This window comes from Lampetra planeri, chromosome 59, assembly GCF_965212315.1.
Source record: "Lampetra planeri chromosome 59, kcLamPlan1.2.h2, whole genome shotgun sequence".
Classification (NCBI taxonomy): Eukaryota; Metazoa; Chordata; class Hyperoartia; order Petromyzontiformes; family Petromyzontidae; genus Lampetra; species Lampetra planeri.
The window spans coordinates 2,662,466-2,686,921 of record NC_136165.1 but is presented as its reverse complement, the minus strand read 5'-3'; the positions used below and the strand labels follow the sequence as shown (position 1 = coordinate 2,686,921).

Sequence of the window (24,456 nt, the reverse complement as noted above, 5' to 3'; positions counted from 1 at the left end):
AAAAAAAATTCTCACGACGTTTCGGCCACAACGCAAGCAGCCGTCCTCAGGTGAAGAACAGGGCTGTCGGAAAGACGCTGTCTTTCCGTCGTGAGAATTTTATTTTATTATGTTGTATTATTTCCCTTCTACGTGACTTTACCGAACGAACCAAGACAACTTAGATTAATCTTCTTGGTTCTTTCGGTAAAGTCACGTAGAAGGAAAATAATAAAATAATAAAAAATAAAGCAATAAAATAATTCTCACGACGTTTCGGCCACAACGCAAGTAGCCGTCTTCAGGTGAAGAACAGGTCTGTCAAGGAGACAGAGTCTGAATGTCGTGAGAATTATTTTATTTTTCGATTTAAAGCTTTCGTGACTGCAGGGATTCATCTTTTTGGTTCTTTCGGTAAAGTCACGTAGAAGGGAAGTAATAAAATAATAAAAATAAAACATAATACATAATCAAATGTTTTATTTTTATTATTTTATTACTTCCCTTCTACGTGACTTTACCGAAAGAACCAAGAAGATGAATTATTTTATTGTTTTATTTTATTTATTTTATTATTTTCCTTCTACGTGACTTTACCGAAAGAACCAAGAAGATGAATCCCTGCAGTCACGAAAGCTTTAAATCGAAACTTAGATTAAAACCATCAGTCTAACTCCGTACTACAACGCTTGACCGCAACTACGCCACTCTGGTCAGCGGGCGGCGGCATCGGGAGGGCAATGAGCACGGACGTGGGAGCATAGAAGTACGTGACAACCACTTTGCATTGCTGCGCCGCTGCCACCTGTCACCTCACACACGTGGAGGAGAAAGGGGGCGGGCACAGCGCCGCTCATTTGCATAAACATAGTAGTCCTCAGCGCTCGCCTGGAGGTCACCCCGCCTGCAGTGACACATTATAGTCGTCCAGCGCACTGCCTGAAGGACCCCGCACCACGACAGGACTTGTTGTGCAGCGTGTACGTTGAACTTCTTTCGCGCCGTACGTAGCCAAACGTGCTAAATCGGAGGAGCAGTGGCGATGGTTGGGGGTTAGAGGTGAGGGTTCACGGTGGGGTCCGAGTGTGCTGCTGCTGCTGCTCTTGCTCCACATCTGCGTAGCTCATCCCAATCCACGTGGGTTTTGTAGTCGCCCACGGCGTTCGCCTGAAGAACTCCTCCAATGCAACGCTTACAAATCTAAATACACCTTTTTAAAAAATCCCAATCAAAGTAACTGTACAACGGTTGAACTTAAAATTATTTTCAACTTTATTTGTTTTTGGTAAATATAAATTTTATAAACCAAAGTGCACTCTTACCGGCTAATTTGCATATTATAATCTTAGTCATCCACCGCGCTCGCGCCTGAAGGACCCCGGGGCGTGCCCGAAATCAACGTTAGTAGTCCAGCGCGTTCGCCTGAAGGACCCGCGACAGACGCCGAAATCTACGCTAGTAGTCCAGCGCGATCGCCCGAAGGACCCACCCAATTCATTTAAAAAAGAAAAGAATAATGAAATAATAAAATAAATCCTACAAGTACAATAATGAAAATAAAATAATACGAACAAAATAGGATTAAAATCATACGAATAAAAATCATACAAACAAAATAATTCAAATAATAAAATATACAATAACGAAAATAAAACAATAAAAACGAAACAACAGAAAATACAATGACGAAAATAAAACAATAACAACGAAACAACAGAAAATACAATGACAAAAATAACACTAACAAAAACAAAACAATACAAAATACAACCATAAAAAGAAAATAATAAAAATTAAATAATAATAATAATCAGTCGCGTAAGGACCCTCTAATCCCAAACCACGCCCCCCTCCTTCACCCGCAGCACGCGCCTCCGCCACCTTTCCCCTCCACGCGCGCGTCTCAAGCGGTCGACTAAAATCCGATCGATCGATCGACTCAGCCGGCGGTGGACGATGCTGGGAGACGCGGGCGATGTGCTCGAGGGGCTGTGCAAGGGCGCCGTGCCCGCGGGGCTGCTGCTCCTGCTGCTGCCCGCAGCCGCCCTGCTGCTGTCGCGGGCAGCTCCGGCCCAAGCGGCCCACGAGTTCCCGGCCATGCGGGCCGCGCAGTTCGACATCCACGGGCAGCAGCACGGTGCGGGGAGGGGGGGGGCAGTGGGGGGAGGGGCAGGGAGGGGGGGGCAGGGAGGGAGGGAGGGGCAGGGAGGGGGGGCAGGGAGGGGGGGGGTGACAGCCGGGTGGGCAGGGGCAATCACAGTGAGTGGCAGCGTCAAATCAGAGTGGGTGGTGGTGGTGGTGGCGGGCAGCAGCACAGGGAGGGGGGCAGGGAGGGGAGCGGGGGGGGGGCAGGGAGTAGGGCAGGGTGGGGGGCAGGGAGGGGGGCGGGGGGGGCAGGAGAGATGGGAGGGGGGGCAGGAGAGATGGGGGTGGGTGGGGGTGACAGCCGGGTGGACAGAGACAATCACAGTGAGGGGCAGCGTCAAATCAGTGGGTGGTGGTGGCGGGCAGCAACACTGTGGGGGGCAGTGACAAATAAAGGGGGGTGGGGGGGGGCAGCGCAGTTGGGGACGACAAAGAGCGCTTAGCCGGGGGGGAGGGCGAGCTGGGTTGGGGGGCAGCGTGTGGACTGTAAAGAGTGGGGGGGGGGGGGGTTAGCACGGTGGGCTACGTACGGTGCGAAAGAAGTTCAACATAGACATGCTGGACAGAGCGAAGAGGCGGGGGGTGGGGTGACCAGCAGGGAGGGCAGCAGTTGATGGGAGACGTCACGCGGACACGTGGAGTGGTGGTGGTGGGGGGCAGAGAGGGGGCAGCAAGGTGGTGGTGGTGGGTGGGGGGGCAGAGAGGGCACAGCAACGTGGTGGTGGTGGGCAGAGAGGGATCAGCAAGATGGTGGTGGTGGGTGGGGGGGCAGCAAGGTGGTGGTGGTGGGTGGGGGGACAGAGAGGGCACAGCAACGTGGTGGTGGTGGTGGGCAGAGAGGGATCAGCAAGGTGGTGGTGGTGGGTGGGGGGGCAGCAAGGTGGTGGTGGTGGGTGGGGGGGCAGCAAGGTGGTGGTGGTGGGTGGGGGGACAGAGAGGGCACAGCAACGTGGTGGTGGTGGTGGGCAGAGAGGGATCAGCAAGGTGGTGGTGGTGGGTGGGGGGCAGAGAGGGGGCAGCAAGGTGGTGGTGGTGGGTGGGGGGCAGAGAGAGAACAGCAAGGTGGTGGTGGTGGTGGTGGGTGGGGGGGCAGAGAGGGCACAGCAAGGTGGTGGTGGTGGTGGGTGGGGGGGCAGAGAGGGGGCAGCAAGGTGGTGGTGGGTGGGTGGGGGGCAGAGAGGGGGCAGCAAGGTGGTGGTGGTGGTGGGTGGGGCAGCAAAGGCCACAGCTTCGTGGACTTGAAACAGCAGTAGTAGTAGCAGCAGCAGCAGGGGGACACGGACAGCCAAGGTGGTGATGGTTGAGAGTAAGATAGCAGCCAGCCAGGGATGATGGTTGGGGCATGGGGGGGGGACAGGAGACGAGGAATCCCGCATCAGGAACAGGAAATAAGGGTGGGTGGGGGGCGGTGCAGATGAAAGGAATTGCAGGGGGGGGTGGAGATTGGGGGGCAGATTTGGGGGTGGCATCCGAGAGACAAAAATAGGCAGACGTGGGTCGGGGAACAAACACAACTCAGAGAGACACCACAGCGTGACGAGTAGGACACGCCGGGATGATGGTGGTGGTGGTGATGATGGTAGTGGTGATGATGGTGATGATGATAATGGTGGTGGTGGTGGTAGTGGTGATGATGCTGATGTTGGTGGTGATGATGATTGTGGTGGTGGTGGTGGTGGTGATGATGATGGTGATGATGGTGGTGTTAATGATGATGATGATGGTGGTGATGATGATGGTGATAATGGCCGAGGATCGGTGGGTGAATGACAGCCAAAGCAGAGAACACGTTCTGGAGGGCACGTCCACCGCGGAGATGGAGCGGTGAGATCGGTGAATTCGCAGGGGCGAGGTCGCGACGGCGTTGGGAAGGGGCATTCATCCAGCAGTGGATGGACCATGGCCGATGATGAGAATGGGGGGGAGGTGAGGCATTGGCGGAGAGACCATGGTTCTCATTCAGCTAGGAGCTACCCGTGGCTGAACTCCGGAAAATATCCCTTAGAGAGATTTAAACCCCTTGGGGGGGTGGGGGTGAGGAGACGCAGGGACACGTGACACAGCAGAAGGGGGGGCAGCAGGGAGACACGATAGAGCCTCGTGGTGCAGCAGTGGTAGTGGGATAGGGGGAGACGGTGGTGGAGACACTGGGAGATGATAGGGGGAGACGGTGGTGGAGACAGTGGTGGAGACACTGGGAGATGAGAGGGAGAGACGGTGGTGGAGACAGTGGTGGAGACACTGGGAGATGATAGGGGGAGACGGTGGTGGAGACGGTGGTGGAGACTGGTGGAGACACTGGGAGATGATAGGGGGAGACGGTGGTGGAGACACTAGGAGATGAGAGGGAGAGACGGTGGTGGAGACACTGGGAGATGAGAGGGAGAGACGGTGGTGGAGATACTGGGAGATGATTGGGAGAGACGCCTGTGGAGACAGTGGTGGAGACACTGGGAGATGATAGGGGGAGACGGTGGTGGAGACACTAGGAGATGATAGGGGGAGACGCCTGTGGAGATACTGGGAGACAGGAGGGCAATAGACACGAGAGAAGATGGCGATACGTAGAGGACAACAGAGGGCACGTGTGTGTGTGTGTTGATGTCTTAGTGTGTGTGTGTAGTGTGTGTAATGTGTAGTGTGTGTAGTGTGTGTGTGTAATGTCTTAGTGTGTGTGTAATGTGTAGTGTGTGTGTGTAATGTGTAGTGTATGTGTGTAGTGTGTGTGTGTGTAATGTCTAGTGTGTGTGTGTGTGATGTGTAGTGTGTGTGTAATGTGTGTGTGTGTTGATGTCTTAGTGTGTGTGTTATGTGTAGTGTGTGTGTAATGTGTAGTGTGTGTGTGTGATGTGTAGTGTGTGTAATGTGTGTGTGTGTGTAGATGTCTTTGTGTGTGTAGTGTGTGTAATGTGTAGTGTGTGTGTGTAATGTGTAGTGTGTGTGTGCAATGTGTAGTGTATGTAGTGTGTGTAATGTGTAGTGTGTGTAATGTGTGTGTGTAATGTGTAGTGTATGTGTGTAGTGTGTGTGTGTAATGTCTAGTGTGTGTGTGTGTGTGTAATGTCTAGTGTGTGTGTATACTGTCTAGTGTAGTGTGTGTGTAGTGTGTGTAATGTGTAGTGTGTGTGTGTAGTGTGTGTGTGTAATGTCTAGTGTGTGTGTAGTGTCTAGTGTGTGTGTGTAATGTCTAGTGTGTGTGTGTAGTGTCTAGTGTGTGTGTGTAATGTCTAGTGTGTGTGTGTAGTGTGTGTGTGTAATGTGTAGTGTGTGTAATGTGTAGTGTATGTGTGTGTGTAATGTGTAGTGTATGTGTGTAATGTGTAGTGTATGTGTGTAGTGTCTGTGTGTAATGTCAAGTGTAATGTGTAGTGTGTGTGTAATGTCTTAGTGTGTGTGTAGTGTCTAGTGTGTGTGTAATGTGTAGTGTGTGTGTGTCTTTCTGTGTGTGTAGTGTGTGTGTGTAGTGTGTGTGTGTGTGTAGTGTGTGTGTAATGTATAGTGTGTGTGTAATGTTTTAGTGTGTGTGTGTAATGTATAGTGTGTGTGTAATGTCTAGTGTGTGTGTAATGTCTAGTGTGTGTGTAATGTATGTGGGTAGCGGTGGCGCAGTGGTTAGCGCGCTGCACTCTGAACCTGGCTATCCGAGTTGCCACGGCTAACGTCTGCCGCACTGTCCAGCGTGGTGAAGTACGGTCAGTCAACCCCTTTGACAGGCACGGCTTTGTCAGGCCTTCATCCAGCAGTGGATTTAAACGGGACTATCCACATTGTTGCTTTCACGCTGTATCATTATTATTGTTATACACTGAGCATTTACTTCTTAGAGTGGCTACGTACGTGTACACATCGCCACTGGGGAGACAAAGGCGGCCAGGCACGGTGCTGGCCACCCGCTCCATATGTGCCGTCTTGGCTTTAATAGGTGCTCGCTAACAGCACTTGCCCCAGCAGTTTTGTTAAAGGCTTACACGTGGGGTATCTGTCGTTGTCATAATGCGTGTGTATCCTATATTATGCGTGTTATTTTCGTGTCTTTATAATGTCTCTGTGTTGAGGTGTCACTGTGTGTGTGTCTTATTCTTGATGTACTCGTTCCTGCAGTGTGTGCCTGCTAGTATGTTTATCTCTACGAGTGATTTTGTACGTGTGGCGTATGTGTGTGTTTTTGTCTGTGCGTGCGTGCACGTATATGTGGTCGACTCAAACGAGTACCTGGTGCGGCCGTGTAAACATCGCGGCGCGGCGCTGGCCACGTGACCCCGTCGCGTACCCTGCCCGGCCTTCGAAGGGCTCGACCCGCAAATCAGCACTTGCCCTCCCCCGACGGTGCGTCGAGGTTGCACGGGGTGACCTTTGTCTCTCTGGCCGCGCAGGCTCTCGGAACGCCATCGTGAACGCGGAGGCGCGCTCGGGCGACGCCGACGGGCTGTCCCGCCGCTGCGTGCTGCTGCGCCTCTCGGAGCTGTCGCTGCACACGCTGCGCCACGCGCTGGCGCAGGCCGCGGCCGCCATCGTCATCTTGCTGCCGCCCGACCTCGGCAGCCTCCCCGGCGATGCGCTCGAGGTTCGCGCTAGCTAGCTCGCTCGCCCGCCCGCTCGCCAGAGGTCGCAAACGGGTTTTGATTCCTTACCCGTACCCGGCCGCACCAGGGTCGCAAACGGGTACCCGTACCCTACCCCCGTACCCAGCTGGGTACGGGGGTATCGGGTACCTGATTGCGACCTCTGGAATGAAGCCATGTTGCAGGCGCGAGTGGGTTGATTCTAGGAACTTGAATAGTGAGAAGAGACAAGTCGTTGGGAAATGAGTGACAAACGGTTACTCACCAGTGACTCACGGCCTACCCGTACCCGGCCGCACCAGGGTCGCAAACGGGTACCCGTACCCGGCTGGGTACGGGTAGCCGGTTATCGGGTAGGCTACGGGTATCGCGTACCCGGTTGCGACCTCTGCCGCCCGCCAGCTCGCCCGCCAGCTCGCCCGCCCGCTCACCCGTTCACTTGCTTACTCACTCAGTGACTCACGCACTGCCTCACGTACTCGCCCGCTCACTCGTTTACTCACCCACTCACCCGCTCGCTCAACCGCTCACTCAACTGCTCATTTGCTCAGCCACACACTCACCCGCTTACTCAACCGTTAGCACGCTTACTGACCCGCTCACTCACCCATCCTCTCGCTCATTAACTCACCCGCTCCGCTCATTTTCTACCTATCCACTCGTCCATCCGTCTACTGGCAGGCGAATTCCCATCGCTGAACCACAGTCACCTTATACCGCACGGGGGCGATGTTTGCTGCTGTGTACAATCCCGATTAGGTAATTTGCGCTGTAAATTTTCTAATTTGGCACATCTAGACCACGATGCCGGTGGCACACAATGGTCTGCTCTTGCAAATGACGCCACGGCATCTTGAACATCCTCTGTGAGTGACAGGGACGGCGCGTGGTATTGTTATCACGGGCTAATACACACACCGCAATGATGATAATAACCAGGGCGGCCGCTAGATTCGAACCAGGGCGGCCGCTAGATTCGAACCGCGAACCTCTGCAAAGAGCGGCGAACACGCCACCGTTGGGCTGCCGCGGCACCTCCCAAGTGGGGGATCTGCGTGCGTGCGTGCGCGTGCGTACGTGTGTGGTGTGTGCGCGTGCGTGTGTGTGTGGTGTGTGCGCGTGTGTGTGTGCTTGTGTCCGCGTGCGCGTGTGCGCGTGCGTGTGTGTGTGTGTGCGCGTGTGTGTGCGTGCGCGTGTGCGTGTGTGTGTCCGCGTGCACGTGTGGTGTGTGTTGAACTTCTTTCGCAGCGTACGTAGCCAACCGTGCTAATCGGAGAGTGCGTGTGGCGCTCTCCGATCATCTCGTTACGCGGAAGAGCGCAAGACAAATGAAAATTAATTAGCTCGCCCCCCTCGCGCCCCCCCCTCGCCCCCACCCCCCTTCCTCCCTCCTTCCTCCCCCCCCCGCCACGTGGCACAGCGGCTGCGGGAGGTGGAGCCGGAGCTGCTGATGATGGAGACGGCGGTGCCGGTGTACCTGGCGCAGGAGGACGAGGAGCTGCTCTCCATCCACGAGCAGCTCCACGCCGCCTCCACCGCCCTGCAGCACGCCTCCGCCGCGCAGGGTACGCGCCGGGCTAGGTGCATGCACGCTGGGGGTACGCGCCAGGCTAGGTGCATGCACGCTGGGGGTACGCGCCAGGCTAGGTGCATGCACGCTGGGGGTACGCGCCAGGCTAGGTGCATGCACGCTGGGGGTACGCGCCGGGCTAGGTGCATGCACGCCAGAGGTCGCAAACGGGTTTTGATTCCTTACCCGTACCCGGTCGCAATCGGGTACCCGTACCCTACCCGTACCCGGCCGGGTACGGGTAGGGTACGGGTATCGGGTACCTGATTGCGACCTCTGGGATGAAGCCATGTTGCAGGCGCGGGTGGGTTGATTCTAGGAACTCAGTAATCACTGGAAAGATGTTATTAACCACGCAAAAAAGACTTAATTACACTTTTTGGACCATCTTATCTGACAGGCACTATTTTAATTTACTTCACCGAGTGTTAACATCCACAGTGTTTAACAGTAATCTCTTCATTGTTCTTTGATCACCTCTCGCCACGTTTCCATTCATTGTGTTGAGCAATACGTGATGTCTTTGATCACCGCTCGCCCTCCGTCCCGGCGCGTCTCCATTCATTGTGTTGAGCACTGCGTGCAGTCTTTGATCGCCGCTCGCCCTCCATCCCGACACGTCTCCATTCATTGTGTTGAGCACTGCGTGCAGTCTTTGATCACCGCTCCTCCTCCCTCCCGATACGTTTCCATTCATTGGCTACCACAGCCTGATAAGCTCTCCCCCCCCTCTCCACCTCCCTTCAACTTGCTTATAAGGGATTACATCTTGAATCATTGCTTCACTTGATGCAGCTAATTCGGCTGTGACGGTCCCACCTGATGACGGAGACTTGTGTTGCCTCCGAAACGTCGTGAATTTTATTTTTGTTTTGTTTTATTTTACTTTCATTAATTTTAATGTTTTTACCTACGTGACTTTACCGAAAAAACCTGAGAATATGAATCATTGCAGTCACGAAAGCTTCAAATCTAGAATTGATTCTAGGAACTTGAATTGTGAGAAGAGACAAGACGTTGGGAAATGAGTGACAAACGGTGACTCACCAGTGACTCACGGTCTACCCGTACCCGGCCACACCAGGGTCGCAAACGGGTAACCGTACCCGACCGGGTACGGGTAGCCGGGTATCGGGTAGGGTACGGGTATTGGGTACCCGGTTGCAACCTCTGATGCACGCTGGGGGTACGCGCCAGGCTAGGTGCACGCACACAAGGGGGTGCACGCGCTGAGGGCACGCGCCGGGCTTGTGCACACGCGCAGGGTGCCCGCACTCGGGGTATGTGCCAGGCTAGGTGCACACCAAAAAATCAAGCGTTCGTCAATTATTATTCTTCTGCTAGGTTATTGAGGGAAGCCGCACTGTGTCCCATGACTTCTTATCTGAAGGCCTCCGCCAAGGTTTCACAGTCGGGTCTGCTGCTTTCTACGTAGATTCCAAATGAGTGATTGAAAATGTTAAAATCTTAATCGATAACCTCGCCGATTCAACCAATCACCGAACCACTCTGCGACTCACACCAGCCTGTATGGCACGTGAGGAAGTGGCATTGTCAGCACCATACATGATGTTTTCACTGTACCACGTACTCATTTAGGGCTGAGTCATCGTAAGGGTGGCCCAGGATTGGTCCATTGGCTATGAGCAGGAATCTATCGCGTAATGCAGTCCGCTAATCACTGCACTACCACTCCCCACACACACAAAGACAAGACGAAGGTCCCCCGTATAGCCTTAACAGACTGTTGGGGCAAGTGCTGTTGACGAGGGGTGGGTGGCCAGCACCACGCCCGGCCGCCTTTGTCTCCCCAGGGACGATGCTAACACACTGCACCAGTTACTCATTTGAGGCTACCAAGGTGAGGCCCAGGACCAGTTCAGATAATCGTCACTGGTGTTGGCCGTGAGCTGGAATTGAACTCGGGCCGCCGGGCTTGTAGCGCAGCGCGCTAACCACTGTACTACCACTCCCCACACACTCCTAAGCCTTCCCTCTCCGTGTGCCCCCTCCCCGTGTAGTCATGCTGAGCACGGCGACAGCCAACGGCTTCCAGATGGTGGCAAGCGGAGGCCAAAGCAAGGCCCTGCCGGACTGGCCAATCGCCAGCATCGAGGTGCCCAATTAAGACGCCCTATTGCCGCCCCCCCCCCCCCTCCAAAACAAACCACAGTGGTGGTGGTGGTGGTGATGGTGCTGGTGGTGGTTTTGCTGATGGTGGCGGTGCTGGTGGTGGAGGTGGTTTTGCTGCTGGTGGAGGTGGTGGTGAATGGTGACAGCGGTGATGACTGCTGGTGGTGGATCTCGTGCTGGTTATGGTGACAGCGGCGATGATGCTGCCGATACTGGTGATGGTGGAATTGGTGCTGCTGCTGACGTCGGTGATTGTGGTGGTTGTGGCGGTGGTTGTGGTGGTTGTGGCGGTGGTTGTGGTGGTTGTGGCAGTGGTTGTGGTGGTTGTGGCGGTGGTTGTGGTGGTTGTGGCGGTGATTGTGGTGGTTGTGACGGTGGTTGTGGCACAGGGCCGGCTGCCTGGTCTGGGGGGAGACGATTTGCCGACCATCGTGATTGTGGCTCATTACGACTCGCTGGGACTCGCTCCGGTCAGTGTCGCCGCACCTCTGCATGTGTCTCACCGCACCCCCCCCCCCCCCCGTCAGTTTGCTCGCAAGGAAAGGAACAGAATATTCAAATGATGTTTAAAAAAATTCTGTTGAAATAACGAACATTTTTCCCATTGTGCTTCGATCACGAAATGGAGAAATTTCCATTTGGAACGAACGAGATGGCTACGGTCATCCTTGTAACAGAGCTGCTGAGGCACAATGGGGCATCACCAGCTGAAATAATATAAAGTCTGAGAGAAGGGACACTGAAGATGACATTTACGGAACTTCTTCTGAAATCCGCGTGCGTGTGTGTGTGAACACTGCTCGACGACCCCGGGAGATCTGTGTGTCGATTCGGTGGCAAATATCTCAGCTGGTGCTTGGCCTCCGGTAGCTTTACTTGACCTTAAGTGAGCACCTGCTGCAGTGTGTACGAAACATCGGCACTGGGGAGGCTTCCGCGCGAGTTGCTGGCCACACAACCCCCGTCGTGCCGGCCTTAATAGCTGCGGCTCGCTTGAAGCAATTGCCCCAACATTCTGTTAAGGTCTACGGGATGGGAGGGGGACGGGGGAGGGGTAACCTTTGTCTTTGTGTGCAGTGGCTGTCGTTTGGCGCGGACTCCAACGGGAGCGGAGTGGCGGCGCTGCTGGAGTTGGCGCGTCTCTTCTCCAAGCTCTACACACACAAGCGCACGCACGCCGCGTGGGTTCACGCACGCACGCACGGGGCCCACAGTCACGTACACAGATGACAAAGATCCCACGTATAGCCTCGACACAATGCTGGGGCAAGTGCTGTTAGCGAGTACCTATGAAGGCCGGCGCGGTACACGAGGGGGTGGGTGGCCAGCACCACACCCGGCTGCCTTTGTCTCTTCCAGGGGTGATGAGGACAAACCTCGCCAAGTACTATTTTAAGGCCGAGTCCACCTAGGAGAGGCCCAGGAATGGTTCAGATATTTCCCAGTTATGTAGGTCGTGAATGAGAATCGATCTTGGGTTGCTGGGCTTGTAGCGCAGTGTGCTAACCACTGCTCCACTGCTCCACCCAGACAGACACGCACAGATGCACACGCGCACCCACCCGCTACTCTTCCTTTAAGCGTAGCCACTCGCTGTACATTAAAGGTTGTCGCCCCAACCCATGCCTCCAGGTACAACCTCCTGTTCTTCCTGTCGGGCGGCGGGAAGTTCGGATACCAGGGAACCAAGCGCTGGCTGGAGGACAACCTGGACCACACGGGTAAGATGATCTTCGCCGGTGTTGGCCACGAGCGGGAATCGAACTCGGGTGGCTGGGGTTCGTGGCGCAGCGCGCTAACCACTGCGTTGCCGCTGCTCGCTTATGTAGTGACATAAGAAGGGAGGGGCTGCTGGGGGCTCTGGGACCCTGGGCGGGCCAGGCGCTTAAGCCGCTTGGCGCCACCAACGGGGGGGGGGCTGTGTGTGCTCTGTGGGATATCTGGGGGCGCACACGGCCCCACCCTTCGTTGGGGACTAGGCATAAAAGGGGAGCTCCCTGGACGATCAGGGCCAGTCGTAGCTCAAGACCCAAGACCAAGTCATCTGAGGACCCTGGGATGCTGTGAGAACGAGTGGTGGGACTCTGGAACTCCCGACTCTACGACCTTGTGAGGCCGAGTTCCAGAGCGTAGCCAGAGTAGTGTATCTAGGCTGTGTACCTAGGCTGTGTACCTGGGAGTTGTTACAGAGTATCAGGACTGTTGGACTGTTGGATTGTAATAAAGAAGTTACCTTTACAAGTGTCTCCGGAACCCGTTAAACTTATGACAGAGAGGACGGCCGTGGATAATCCAAAAATGAGACAATTTTCCGCGGATCTCTGTGCCAAAAACGATCGACCAATCAATGCGCGTGCATTGATAACAATTTCCTGCGCCCGCCCAGCAGAATATTCGGGCCACTAAGTGGATGACAGCAGAGCCACGCCAATCGACATCAATCAAACTCCGCCCCACTGTCGTAAAGATATTGCAACTACTTTACTGTCGCGGCAATCGCATGGATTTCGAGTTAACCGGAGCGCATGTTTGTTCGGTTTAAGCACGTGACTTGGAATAAACATTTCCAAGAATAACAATGTGTAACTCTTAGATGATCAGTTTGGACTTAAGGAAAAATCAATGAGGTATTAATTCATGGCAAAATCTTCGGTGTGCGGTTAATCCGCACATCGAATAAACTGTACGCGGATAATGGAGAGTCTACTGTGGCTGAATTGATAGTTCAATAAAATTATCAGTTTACCACATAGGCTTTCGCGACCAATATTATCCATTTTAGAGGTTTTTTTGGGGTTAGATTGCGTAAATATAAATGTATCGTAAACCCACAACTTTGACAACTCTAATAAGTCTTGTGGGTTTACTCTCCGACACACCGGTGTGCTGAATTAGCAACGAATTGGCACGTTGTGTTTACGTGTCGGGCAGTGGCAGGTTTAAACGACACATTACGCGATCTAACCTCAAAAAATCCTCTCGTGTACGATCAAATGATCGATTGGGGGCCAGCGACTGCGTGTGGCCATCGGTCGCGGTGACCGGTTGAGGCGTCCGTGTCGGCGCAGATGCGAGCTGGCTGCAGGACAGCGTAGCGTTCGTGCTGTGCCTCGACACGCTGGGCAGCGGCGACAGCCTCCACCTGCACGTGTCGAAGCCTCCCAAGGAGGGCACCCCCCCCTACGCCTTCCTCAAGGAGCTCGAATACGTGAGGCCCCTTCACTCGCTCGCTCTCCCGTCTTGTCTCGCTCGCTCGCTCGCTCTCGTCTGTCTGTCCGTCTCGCACGCTCGCTCCTCGGCTTGTTCGCTCGCACCCGGGGGTCTGTTTCGCTCGCCCGCCCGCCCGCTGACTCGCTCGCTCTAGCTTGTTCGCATGCTCGTGCTCCGTTTGGGTCGCTCGCTTACTCGCTGTCTGGCTCGTTCGCTCACGCTCCGTCTGGCTCGCTCGCTCACGCTCCGTCTGGCCCGCTCGCTCACTTGCTGGCCTCACTCTGTCGATCGCTTCCCTTCCTTGAGGGGCTGGAATGCGCGAGTCCATCCACACCCCATCGCCGTCTGACTCTTCCACACACTCGGTCCGTCCCTTCCCCCTCCGTACCTTTGTGGCTCTCCGTCACTGTGTACGTACTGCCTTTTGTGTGCCCGTGTCTCTCCCATGACCTATTGTTGTCCCTATATTTTCATGCCTCTATGTGTCCCCGTATACCCCGTGTCTCTGTGTCCGCACGTCTACGTGTGTACCCGTGTCTATCTGAATGATCGCGTCTCTTTTGCGCCCCCCCCCCATCGCCCGTTGTCGTCTTTGCGTTGTCTTCCTGTGTCCCCAGCTTCATGTCACATGTGGCTACGCGTACACCTGCGCGAGTGTGTGTGTGCGCGCGCGTGAGCGAGTGAGTTGGCACGGCGTCGGGGGGGGGGGGGAGGCACAGGTGGCGGTCATCTCGGTAATTTCACCCACAACACCCGAGTCTGCCCCGTGACCTCCTGCCGACGTGACCTCCTGCCGACGTGGCCTCCTGTCGCACCGAGCAGGTGGCGGCGAGCCAGCACCCGTCGCTGCGCTTCTCCATGCTGCACAAGAAGATCAACCTGGCGGAGGAGACGCTGGCGTGGGAGCACGAGCGCTTCGGCATCCGCCGCCTGCCCGCGTTCACGGCCTCGCGCCTCGACACGCACCGCCGGCCCGAGCGCGCCACCATCGCCGATGTCGGGTGCGGCGGCGGGGAGTGGGGGACGATGGGGGGGGGGGGGGGGTGTGGGGAAGGGGCAGGGGGGGGGGGCTAGGTACGGGCCTCCGCAACGGCACGCTTGCAGGCCCGGCAGCGTGCTTGCGCGAAATCGCGCCCGCGTGCATTTGCTGCGCGGCACGTGCCGCACGTGCGAGACAGAGAAAGGTCCCCCGTGTAGCCTGAACAGACTGTTGGGGCAAGTGCTGTTTAGCGAGGAGCACCTATGAAGGCCGGGATGGCACACGAGGGGGTGGCTTGCCAACACCACGCCCGGCCGCCTTTGTCTCCCCAGTGGTAATGTGTACACACCCGCACTAGGTACTCATTTCAGGCTGAGTCGACCTAGTAGAGGCCCAGGAATGGTTCAGATAATGCTCACTGGCGTTGGCCGTGAGCGGTAATCGAACTCGGGTCGCCGGGTTCGTAGTGTCGGCACGCTTACCCATGCATTACCGCTCCACACACACACACGCTCGCCCTGAAACCCGTCGCACGCTTGCTAGCATGCTCACACGAGCAAACTCGCACCAACATGGACGCGCCACGCAGACGTACTCGTAGACGGAGGTAGGTTATGGGCTTCCGCCAGGGTTTATTAAAGCTTATCAATATTACACAGCAGGGTACACAACTCCCAGGGACTAGGGTCCTACTCTGAGTCCGGGTCCCTGCCGGCTAGCTCCGGTCTCTCTCTCTCTCGTGTCGGATCGTGGACTCTGCCGACTCCACCGAGCGGAGAGAGAAGCACCTCTACGGCTACCACCGGCTTCTCCCCAGACTCACCACTCGATCCCTCTCTCTACCCACTGGTTCCCTCTTCACCCTGCTTACTCTACCCGTTCCCACAGTGACCCCGCTTACATCACGGGGTATCCCTTAAGTACCCTAGGAGACGTGACGTCATGTGCACTCAACGGCACACCTGACGTCACGTCCCCATTTTACTCCTCTACACAGACGCCGGGACGCGCGGAATGTTGACCACGCGCGGGTGTGTCCCACTCGTGTGCCGGTGCAGGTCCCAGGTGGACATCACGAAGCTGAGTCGGAACGTGAAGATCCTGGGCGAGGCGCTAGCGCGGTACATCTACAACCTCACGGGGAAGGTGAGAGGGCATGCTGGCCGCACGTGATCAATCACTTGCCAATTGAGGGGTTTGGAAACCATTCTTCAATATCGCCCCCTTCCTGAGAGTTGGGCTTTCCCGGTTCATAAAAAAAAACCGTTCTTCTTGATAGATACGTGTCCATCTTGCTGTTGCCTGCATCTTATCGCCGTGTCGCCCGTCCTCTGTGTCTCATCCCAGGGCACGACAGGAGAGTTTGAGGTGTTCTCGGAGCAACTGGTAAGTGGGACAAACGGTTCCGACAACCCCTCCCGTGCGTGCCCCCTCCAGCCTGTCGGCCTACCCCTTTACCCTTGCACCCCTACTCCGCTGACATCGCTGCACCCCTGCCACCCATACACCCCTGCCACCCCACTAGGCCTGTAACCCTACTGTCCCCCCACCCCCTTCCACCCACCAGCGCCTGCAGGAGGAGCAGATGGGCGCCATGGTGGACTGGCTGGCGTCGCAGCCGCGCGCCGCTCCGCTCGTGGGGCCGGACCACGCGCTCGTGACGACACTCGAGCACCACATGGGGCGCTACCTCAAGGATGTCCGCACGCACAACGTGCGCGCCGACAAGAGGTAGCCAGGCGCTCGGTTGCCAGGCGCTCGGTTGCCGAGCGCTCGGTTGCCGGCGCTCGGTTGACAGGCGCCCGGTTGCCAGGCGCTCGGTTGCCAGGCGCTCGGTTGCCAGGCGCTCGGTTGCCAGGCGCTCGGTTGCCAGGCGCTCGGTTGCCAGGCGCTCGGTTGCCAGGCGCTCGGTTGCCAGGCGCTCGGTTGCCAGGCGCCCGGTTGCCAGGCGAGGTAGCGCCAGACACGCGCAACGTGCGCGCACACAAGAGGTGCCATCAGAATCGGCAATTGGAACAAACGATGGTTATGGACATTTTAGTCATTATCTCGACGATTTAATCTTTGTTTATACTGGAGGAATCCGATGAGCCATGAAGCTCTTTTTACAGATGTTCAGTGGGGGCACGGGAGTCAGAAAGTTACAACAACAAACAATGCGAAAAAACACGATATGAGTGAAAAGTTAGGGAAAGGTTTAGCAAATCGCAAAGCAAAAAACAAATTGACCTTTATTTTAGCAGGTAAGGCCCACTGGCCACGAATGATACCTCAACGAAGTGGCTTATCGCGTGGAAATGTGTAGCAGCCGACAGTCGGTGAAAAGTCTCGGCGAGGCTTCGCTGGTTGAATAACGTCCAGAGCTGACGCTTTAGAGTCCTCGCCAAGGTGGCGAAAAAGGTGCAAAGGTGCGACCCCGCAGTGGCTTGGCTAACGCAGAGGTCGCAACCGGGTACCCGATACCCGTAACCTACCCGATACCCGGCTACCCGTACCCGGCCGGGTACGGGTAGGCCGTGAGTCACTGGTGAGTAACCGTTTGTCACTCATTTCCCAACGTCTTGTCTCTTCTCACAATTCAAGTTCCTAGAATCAACCCACCCGCGCCTGCAACATGGCTTCATCCCAGAGGTCGCAATCAGGTACCCGATACCCGTTCCTTACCCATACCTGGCCGGGTAGGGTACGGGTACGGCCGGGTACGGGTACGGGTACCCGTTTGTGACCCTGGTGCGGCCGGGTACGGGTATGGGTAAGGAATCAAAACCCGTTTGCGACCTCTGGGCTAACGGCACCGCTGGCGGGAGGGCCCTCGGCAAAGATGGAGCCGTAGAGAGGCCCTGCTGGAGTGTATTTAGCCTACTCTTGCATGCTGGCCAAGATATCTTGAACGGGGGTGGGAGTGTACCCACATTATACAGGGTGCTTCCAAAAATGTCAACACTTATATGGGATAATACACTGTAACATGATAACAAATTCATAATCAACGTTTTTGGGTTTAGATCGCGTTATTTATAAATGTGTCGTAACCCTCCACCACCCGACACGGCCAATCAGTAAAAAAGTGTCACATTGACAAAAGACAAATAGTTCACTGCTTTAGCCCACCGGTGTGTTGAAGCATGAAACCACAACATTTATCCTTTGTCAACGTGACACTTTTTTACTGATTGGCTGTGTCGGGTGGTGGAGGGTTACGACACATTTATAAATAACGCGATCTGAAGCCAAAAACGTTGATTATGAATAATATTGGTCGCGAAAGCCTACACGTGTTAAAATGATAACAAATGTATGTTAATAGCTTAAAAAAGTCAAAGAGTCTCCACTTCCTCGCCATCGTTGTCAACGCGTGCCCGGAATCTTCTCCAGGTGGTCTCCAGAGCCCGGAGGCACATTTCTTGTGGTATCGTTTCAAAATCTCGGAAGTGTTAAAATTTTTTAGAAGCACCCTGTAATATACACCACCGCACGTGACCAGCCGATCAACTAACTGGCGTACTCATGAATACTGCCGGTTGGACAAAGGCCGGCGGGGATTTAAATAAACCAACAAGATTCAAGTTAATCTATTAGGTATAGCCCTGTGAGCCATTCGGCTCTTGAATCGGGTGCAACCGCAACAAACAAAAAACAAAAACGTGAACAAAAAACATCTTAAAGTGAATATGTGACTGAGTGCAAACAGAAAATCCAAGAAAAGACAGCAAAATATTGCAGAAAAAGCACCGTACACCAACGCTGTGTGCAAAAATCCCAGTGGGATGCAAGTCAAACAACAACAACCACAAGACAACTTAGATTAAGGCCATCAGTCTAACTCTGTACTACAACAAACAAACATGGCTAAACCAAAACACTTTTCGAAATCAAAATAAAGCCATGAAACCAATGCAACAGTGATCATAGGAACCGTGACGGAATTTTCACAATAAATGGCATAAACAACATGTACTACCAAAACCCTGCAGCCATAGCTGGCTGCAAGATTGAACTCTCAGTAAAAGTAGAGTAGAATTTGTCGGGCCCTGCGGGGTTGATGATTATGTGCTGAGCTGACCTTTGAACTCCTACAACGCTCCGCTGACCCGGTGTTGTAACAATGTGTTACAGAGAACCAGAGTTCCTCTTTTACGATCAGCTGAAGCAGACGATGAATGCCTATCGGTGAGTAACCTGCCACCATCATCATAATCATCTTCATCATTTTCGTAATTGTAATTTAACAAGGCCCGGCATCACTGCCGTCATTAATAGGGTCATCAACAATGTCATCGCCGTTGTCATCTTCGCGATGAACGTCAGCTGGAAAGACACACAGCAGCAGCTTCTCTCGCTGCTGCGAAAACTTGGCGGGGACTTTTTGAAATGAGTCCTGAGACTCTGCGAGGCTTTTCTGAGTAAACTAGCGTAGCCATTAAATTTTGATTTACAGCTCTCGTGACTGCAGGGATTCGTCTTCTTGGTTCTTTCGGTAACGTCACGTAGAAGGGAAATAATAAAATAATAAAAACAAAACATAATAAAATACAATTATCACGACGTTTCGGCCACAACGCAAGCAGCCGTCCTCAGGTGAAGAACAGGTCTGTCGGAAAGACAGCGTCTGAATTTGCAACAATACCACAAGAAATCATTCAGACGCTGTCTTTCCGACAGACCTGTTCTTCACCTGAGGACGGCTGCTTGCATTGTGGCCGAAACGTCGTGATAGTTGTATTTTGTTATGTTTTATTTATATTATTTTATTATTTCCCTTCTACGTGACTTTACCGAAAGAACCAAGAAGATAGCGTAGCCATGATAATTACAACTCCCACGTGGGCTCCCCGGTAGAGCCTAGCGAGGCAGGATTTCCCCCCCCCCCCCCCCTAAAATGTTGTGGGTTATGGATCAACACCACAGCGATGACAAACATGACAATTGGATTTTTTATTTTTAAGTGGCCAATGTGTGAGGGGAGATGTGGGGGGAGCGGTAGTGTAGCAGTGGTTAGCGCACTGCGCTACGAACCGGGCAACACGGGTTCGATTCCCGCTCATGGCCAACACCGGTGACGATTATCTGAACCGGTCCTGGGCCTCCCCTAGGTCCACTCGGCCTTAACACTCGGGAGACAAAGGCGGCCGGGCGTGTTGCTGGCCACCCACCCCCCCCCCACGTGTGCCGTGACGGCCTTCATAGGTGCTCACTAACAGCACTTGCCCCAACAGTCTGTTAGAGACTATACGGGGGATCTTTGTATTTGGGGGAAGGGTCGACAGCACACACTGCGCTGCAGACCTGGCGACTATAGAGTTGGATTGCTGGGCCCTTGCTCAAAGTTGATTCGGCCTTAAGTTACTAACTGGTATTCAGTGTTCAATAACATCGGCACAGCATTTCGACCAAGAGCCTGTATGGCTATATGGGGGATATTTGTCCTCTGTATGTCTAGCAAATGTATCATCTCTAAATTGTGTACGAGACTTGTTGTGTGTCTGTGCGTATGTATGTAACTGGTGAATCTGCCAGTCATCTCAGTCAACCCATGGCACCTGGGTCTGTCCTGTGACCTCCTGTCAGCGAGCCTTCGACACTTCACGTGGCCTCAAAGTGCACCTGGCCTGGCACAGGCGCCGTGGTGTTGTCACCGTCACTTAGTGGCGAATGGCGGTTGTGTTGATATTGGTGTGTAACTTTGTACGTGTGTGTCTGTAGATATGTTTGTATATGTGTATATATCAGTGGTTGCCTTAACAGTCTATAGGTGCCATGTGATGGAGATTTTTTTTGTGTGTGTGTGCGTGTCCGTCTGGCAGAGTGAAGCCTGCAATTTTTGACCTGATCTTGGCAGTTGGGATTGCGGCCTACCTGGGCGCGGTGTACCTGGCTATACAGGTGAGAAATGGGTAATTTTAATTGGGGAGTATGGTCATTATAGGTGCAGCCGTTGGTTTTACGCTAATCCACGTAAAAAACGGGATTTACATGAAAACACTTGAATGTGATCAAATTGCATGTTAAAACATTGCCCAGGGACTACATCTCATCGTATCTCGGAAGCTAAGTTGGTGTTTGAGCCCGCATAGTGCTTGGATGGGCGACCATCATCGTGCCTATGGAACAGGCCTTGTAGGCTGCAGCGGATAGCAGTGCAGCATAACCAATTGTTGTACCGTACATCTACGCTCTCACGTCTGTGCTGCTCTGTTTACCAACCCGCACTGACCAGGATAGCAAAGTCCAGTCAAATATCCGCCACAAAAATCCACTTGGTTTGGTGCGGACGCTCTCATCCAGCAGTGGATTGACACACGGGCTGTACATGTCTATGTCTGGACATCTGTTAAAAAAAAGAGCTTTAATAGCTCATCGGATTCCTCCATACTCTTTGGTTCTTTCGGTAAAGTCACGTAAGTAGAAAAATAATAGATCACGACGTTTCGATCGCAACACAAGCAATCGTCATCAGGTGGGACAACCACAGCAAGAAAAAACTGCTTCAGTATGGTAAAAAAAAATGTATTTTCACGGAAGTTAACGGGTTACTTTTCCTCTTCGTAGAACTTTGGGCTGCTGTACGAGACCATGCGAAGACTCAACGCTAAGCCAAAGCTGCAGTGAGCAGCAGCAATCACACACACACACATCCTCGCACACATACACACATCCCCGCACACATACACAGAGACAATACCCAATATAGGCACACAGACTGTTTGGGGCAAGTGCTGTTAGCGAGCACCTATGAAGGCCGGCACGGCAAACGAAGGGGCTGGGTGGCCAACACCACTCCCGGCCGCCTTTTTCTCCCCAGTCGTGATCTTTACACACCACACCGGGTACTCATTTGAGGCTGAGTCGACCTAGTGGAGGCCCGTGTCCGGTTCGGTAAATTGTCACTACTGCTCGCTAGCATCAGGCACACACTCACGAATGCGCACGCACGTACTTGCAGACGCAGAAGGCGAGGGTGAAGTGGGGGGGCACACAGAGCCTCCCCCACCTACCAGAGGTCGCAAACGGGTTTTGATTCCTTACCCGTACCCGTACCCAGCCGCACCAGGGTCGCAAACGGGTACCCGTACTCGTACCCGACCGGGTACGGGTAGGGTACGGGTATCGGGTACCTGATTGCGACCTCTGGGATGAAGCCATGTTGCAGGCGCGGGTGGGTTGATTCTAGGAACTTGAATTGTGAGAAGAGATAAGACGTTGGGAAATGAGTGACAAACGGTTACTCACCAGTGACTCACGGTCTACCCGTACCTGGCCGCACCAGGGTCGCAAACGGGTACCCGTACGGGTAGCCGGGTGTAGGGTACGGGTATCGGGTACCCGGTTGCGACCTCTGCCACCTACCCACCCACCCGCACGTTCCGTTTGCGAGTTGCAAGCGGGGGATCGGAGGATGGCGTGAGTGATGCGGAAGCCAGAACTGTGGACTCTTGCCGTGACGCGTTCGTTCCGTCGGTCGATCCGTGTCCATTCTCGCGATGAACGTGTCAACTGGAGAATGCATTTTTATTTAACTTGCACTTCGAGATTGATGCATGTGATCTACGTCCGGCAGAGTGGGGGTGGGGGGTCTGCATTGCGCCACAATGTTAAACATTTTTTTATCATATCCTCCAGATTATAAGATCCACTTTCCCCACTGCATTTTCAAGCAAAGGTTGCATCCTATAGCCCAGTATGTGCGTGGTGTGAGACCAGATTAGTTTAACTTGTTTGGCACCCACCGCCACATGTTTGGAATGCGTCCTTCCTTTCCGGAGAATCTCACAATCCGGAGAATACGGTAATAATAGTTATAGTAATAATAATAATATATTATTGAATTGAGTCATGACCCCGAATCGTCACATATCCAAAATGGCGAGGTCGTGGTGGAGGGGGGGAGGGGGTGGGTTGGCGAACGGATTGGTCAATTCTAGATTTGAAGCTTTCGTGACTGCAAGGATTCATATTCTTAGGTTTTTTCAGTAAAGTCACATAGGTAAAAAATTTAAATTTTAATTAATAAAATTAAAATAAAATAAAAATCACGACGTTTCGGAGGCAACACAAGCTTCTGTCTTCAGATGGAACCGTCACAGCACGATTGCTGCATCAAGTAAGATAAATTGCTGCATCAATGATTACGTCCAGACATGAGGGTTACTTAGATTTGTGATTGCGTCATTGATAAGAAATTGCCAGCACAGTGTTATCGTCATTTGGGCTACCATTGCTGCTGTGCCCGCAATTACAACTGTGACAACCCAGGTGTGGCTTTTGTCCAAGGTGTTTAAGTCCGAGCCGTCTCGCACTCCGCTGGTTTCTCGTGCATCCCCTGGCCGATTGGAACAACGCGAGCCAATGTCGTGTGGTCGGCGTGCGTGCGTGCACGTGTTGTCTAGTAGCACTGCAGCTGAATTGTAAAACAAAAAAACGAGGGTTGCCGCGATATGGAGAATCGACGATCTGTCACGCAATGTAAGATCCACGATAATCGTATCAGTGTGGCTTGCAAAATACCGTCACGTCGTGATTGTCGTCGCTAATTTTTATTGTTTGCAATGCTTTATTTCCTGACGAAATATGCAAACGTTTTAAAGGTCTAAAACATAAATCGTCGCTCTTTCCCCGTTCAATTGGTGCCGGAGTAATTGACAGCATGTCGGTCATGTGGCATAAACTCTAAATGACTGCGGGCGGGGGGAGATTTTAGGCAGCAGCAAGGCTTACGTTGAGCTAACTGCAGTCGAAATAACTCTTGAGCAATCTTTACTCGTACTTGAAACACACCAGGGCACGATAAAAAGACGGTGACAATCTGAAATGGAATTACAAACTCGAGGGAATATCTCCTCGTCGCGACGATCGGCAGATCGTAGGAACGGGCGTCGTTCTCGTGGAAAAAGATATCGCGGCAAAAACCCTCCTGCAAACCGAACACTGCATGCACTGTTACGCGTCGGGCAACGGTGTCACGGCGCTGCAGGGACGCGCCCCGGGGTCAAGTGACGATGCGTTCGGCTCATCGATCGATCGAAATCGAAACGCCACGCTCGCGGAAAACGCGTCGAAGCCACTCGCGCGCCAATCGATTATCCGCGACAAGCCACGACGTGGCCCGCGTTTTTTTATGGTAACGGGGGGGTGGTGAACAAAAAGAATCGAACAACGCAGAGGCGAATGTTAAAACTTGACGGCGGGAAAGACGTGCGGCGGGTTTTCTGGGTGTTGCCCCCCCCCCCCGCGCGTTGTTCGACTTCGCACCCCGATGTTTTGCTGCAATGTCGCTGGGGAGCTTCTTCACATCCGGAGACCTGCTCTCGGCACAAGCGCGAAAAACTTCGACGGCACCTGCAGAAAATAATTGGTTCGTTCAATCGAAAATTCCGCCGCTTGTGAATCTCTTTGACAATTCCGTCGAATCGTCGGGCACGGATCAACCGTTTTACGTGTCTAGGCTTTACAGCTAAATGACCGCCGGGTTCTCAAATCGAAGAGGACTTTGCGAGCTTCTCTCCGCAACCCCCCCCCCCCCTCTCCGCCCTGGGCTTTCTCCTTCATCAATTTCCCGTCGGTTTACTGCCGCCAAAATAAACGAGCGCTGTAAAGCGCGCGCACCGGTTTGATAGCGCTGAACGTCGCGAGCAAAGGCGTTGATTAATCGAGGGGGCGGTCTAAGGTTTTGCATGGTGTGTTTTTTTATTAAATCTGTGATCGGTGATGAAGCCCCCTTCCCCGCGAGGCGGAGCGTGATATGAGACTTGTGCGAAGGGGTCGAATCTGCGGAGCTTAAATTGAGTGGTGGCGGGGTCGCTCCCTCGGGGTTGAGTGTTTTGTCTTCGGCTCAAAATGTGAACAATTTAAAATATTTGCTAAAGATGGTGATACAAGTC

General features: G+C 53.7%; 1 protein-coding gene across 1 annotated transcript; it reads left to right on the top strand.

Moving 5' to 3' along the window:
• The first annotated feature begins 1,811 nt into the window (after positions 1-1,811).
• NCLN (nicalin) lies at positions 1,812-24,456 on the top strand. Its single transcript, XM_078618843.1, has 15 exons — positions 1,812-2,116; positions 6,498-6,688; positions 8,107-8,251; positions 10,278-10,372; positions 10,779-10,859; positions 11,467-11,570; positions 12,022-12,110; positions 13,458-13,597; positions 14,422-14,600; positions 15,637-15,724; positions 15,926-15,964; positions 16,146-16,309; positions 18,695-18,748; positions 20,383-20,461; positions 21,128-24,456. Exons 1-15 carry the CDS (start codon positions 1,936-1,938, stop codon positions 21,185-21,187), a joined length of 1,689 nt encoding a protein of 562 aa, XP_078474969.1. The 5' UTR covers positions 1,812-1,935; the 3' UTR covers positions 21,188-24,456.